We start from the raw sequence: 2,915 nt of genomic DNA, 5'->3' as shown, positions 1-2,915 counted from the left end.
GCAATTCTCCTGCCTCAGCCTCCCGAGTAGCTGGGACTACAGGCGTGAGCCACCACGCCCAGCTAATTTTTGTATTTTTAGTAGAGACGGGGTTTCACCATGTTGACCAGGATGGTCTCGATCTCTTGACCTCGTTATCCACCTGCCTCGGCCTCCCAAAGTGCTGGGATTACAGGCGTGAGCCACCGCGCCCGGCTTGTTTGTTTTTTGAGACAGAGTCTTGCTGTGTTGTCCAGGCTGGAGTGCAGTGGTGTGATGATGGCTCACTGCAGCCGCAACCTCCCAGGCTCAAGCAATCCTCCTACCTCAGCCTCCCAAGTAGCTGGGAATATGGGTGCATGCCTCCACACCTGGCTAATTTAACAATTTTTTGTAGAGCTGGAGTCTTACTGTGTGGGCCAGGCAGTTCTCCAGTGCCTGAGTTCAAGCAATTCTCCCACCTTGGCCTTCCAGTGCGGTGAGATTACAGGTGTAAGCCACTGTGCCTGGTCTTCTTTTTGTTTTTTTAAACACCGTTTGTACTTCTTTATTTCAATTATTTATTCTAGTCATTTGTCCCTTTTTCTCTTGGGTGTGGAATTAATTTGATTGCAGGATATTGGCTCTTTGTGTTAATGCAAGTAAATAAGATCTCTGTCATATATGTTACAGATATTTTTTCATACTTCATTTTCTTTGACTTGTCTTATTCATTTTGCGGCGTGGACAGTTAAATTTTGTTAATGTGGTCTAATTTCACAATCTTTTGTGCCTTCTAGATTTCTTGTATTGCTTATATAGGATTCTGTGAGCCAAGATTATAAAAATGGCATTTCAGTTATGTGGAAAAAGTGGTTACTGAATGATGGTGGCACAGTTGAATCTCTGTATGGAAGCAAAGACTCTTTTGGTGAATTCTAGATTGGATGAAGACCTAAATATATATTTGAAAAATTGGGTAAAAATTTAGGAGGATATATGTATAACTTTCTGCAGTGCAAGAAACATTTTTTTTTTTTTTTTTTTTTNAGAAGATTGTTTAAATACATAGATTGATCTTGCTTTTTCCTCTTTCTTCACTTCTAGATCGCTTGATCTTTTTCATCATTCATATTTAGGATAACAAGTTTGTGCATAATGTTTTAATGTGCATAGAAAAAACCAGTAGCCCAAGGGATTCCATTCCTTCTCCCCACTGTACCATGTTCCTCGTCAGAGATGCCCACTGTTAACAGTTGGGTTAAATGGTCGGGTAGATGCATTTATGTCAATTTAATGAGCTAAAAACATATACATATGTATTTTTTTTATGCTTTTACACAAATGGCATCGTACTCCCATACCCATCTTGCTTTTTGCACCTGATTACTTTCTGGGTGGTATTCCTTGTCAATATATAAAGATGTTTTAAATTTCTATTTCATAGTATGGATGTATTAATATCATGTAACTATTTATGGATATTTAAGTTTTTAATTTCTTTTTACTATTGTAAACCATGCTTCATGAACAACTTTCTCTGTATCTGCTTGCTCTGTAGTACTAGTGTTTATGGAGGATATACCTGGAAGTCAGGTTTTGACTAAAAGGTACTGAGACTTAAATTTGCCCTCTGAAATCCTTCATAATTACTCCTTTCACTAAATGTAAAGACTAGATAATTTCTGTGTTCCACTTTTCCAGTCTATTAAAGATGAAAAGGCACCCAATTCTTTTTGGGAAGCCACTTAACCTGAAGTTTGAGGAAGATACTACAAAAAAGAAAATTATACCAGTTTCCCTTAAGAATATGGATGTCAAAATTTAAAAAATATTCTGAATAGAGCACTAATAAGTTGAACATTTAAAAGTAATGCATACACATGGTAAAAATTCAAATGAAAGCTTTGTTTAAGAAAAGGCAAAAAATAATTCTCCCATCCTCAAGATTCCTTCATTTTTTGGTACAGCTTTTCAGAGAATGTATATGCTTATCTGTCTGGATGTGTGAATCTCTTTTTCTGCTCACTCCTGTAAGTGGTAGCTCTCACTCTCACATTCCTTTTCTCTAACAAATTCGAGCTCATTCTGGTCCTTTTGGTCTTGTCTTCATGATCATTCCACTTTACTTGTATTTAGTTGTCCCTAGGGTTTCTCAGTGCGGCACTATTGTCATTGTGATTTGACCATAATTTGTTGTCGCTGCTTTCCTGTGCATTGTATGTGTAGCAGGGTCCCTCGCCTCTATCTCTATTAGGTGCTGGTAGAATCCCTCCCCCAGTTTTGGCAACCAAAGTGTCTCTAGTCATTGGCAAATATCCCCTAGGGGATAGAATTATCCAATGTTTCAACCAGTGGTCTATCTCGTTTGCAGAAGCGGCTGCTTGGTATTTCATTGCACAGACACCAGTATTTATTTACCTTTCTCCTAGTGATGAACATTTCAGTGATCACCAGTGGTCAATGAAAAAAAAAACATTTAAGGTATTTCTAGTCTTTACCTGCTATAAACAGCATAGCAATGTACAGTACATTCTGTTGCCTGCATGTGAGTATGCCAGATGTGAGATTTCTAGGTCAGCTTTATGTACATCATGAATTTTGATTCAGAACTGTCAAATTGCCCTCCAGTTAGAATATACTGATGTGTACTCCTAGCAGCACTATATGCCTTTTCCCATAAATGGGCAATCAGAGTGCATTATCCATTGCTTTGATTTTTGCCATGATGCACTATAAGAGTGATGCATTTTAATTCACATTTGCTGAATTTGGTGTCTTTTGATATTTTTTGTTTGTTTGTTTTTTGGAGATAGGGTCTCACTCTGTCACCCAGGCTACAGTACAGTGGCATGATCACAGCTCACTGCAGCTTCGACCTCCTGGGCTCAGGTGATCCTCCTGCCTCAGCCTCCTGAGTAGCTGGGACCACAAGCGTGCACCACCACACCTGGCTA

The 2,915-nt window shown here is 38.8% G+C and overlaps 1 protein-coding gene across 4 annotated transcripts in view; it reads left to right on the top strand.

The window, feature by feature from the left end:
- Positions 1-2,390: 2,390 nt before the first annotated feature.
- Positions 2,391-2,915, top strand: part of ZNF674 (zinc finger protein 674) — a 25,577-nt gene continuing 25,052 nt past the window's right edge. For all 4 annotated transcript variants that reach the window (XM_017519833.2, XM_017519830.2, XM_037735319.1 and 1 more), the window contains exon 1: positions 2,391-2,442. In XM_017519833.2, the coding sequence (XP_017375322.2) occupies positions 2,422-2,442 (21 nt within the window). In that variant the 5' untranslated portion in view covers positions 2,391-2,421. The remainder of the gene's footprint in view (positions 2,443-2,915) is intronic.

This window comes from Cebus imitator, unplaced genomic scaffold, assembly GCF_001604975.1.
Source record: "Cebus imitator isolate Cc_AM_T3 unplaced genomic scaffold, Cebus_imitator-1.0 Scaffold778, whole genome shotgun sequence".
NCBI lineage: Eukaryota > Metazoa > Chordata > Mammalia > Primates > Cebidae > Cebus > Cebus imitator.
The sequence above is the reverse complement of the archived record's forward strand: the minus strand, read 5'-3'. Positions and strand labels throughout refer to the sequence as shown.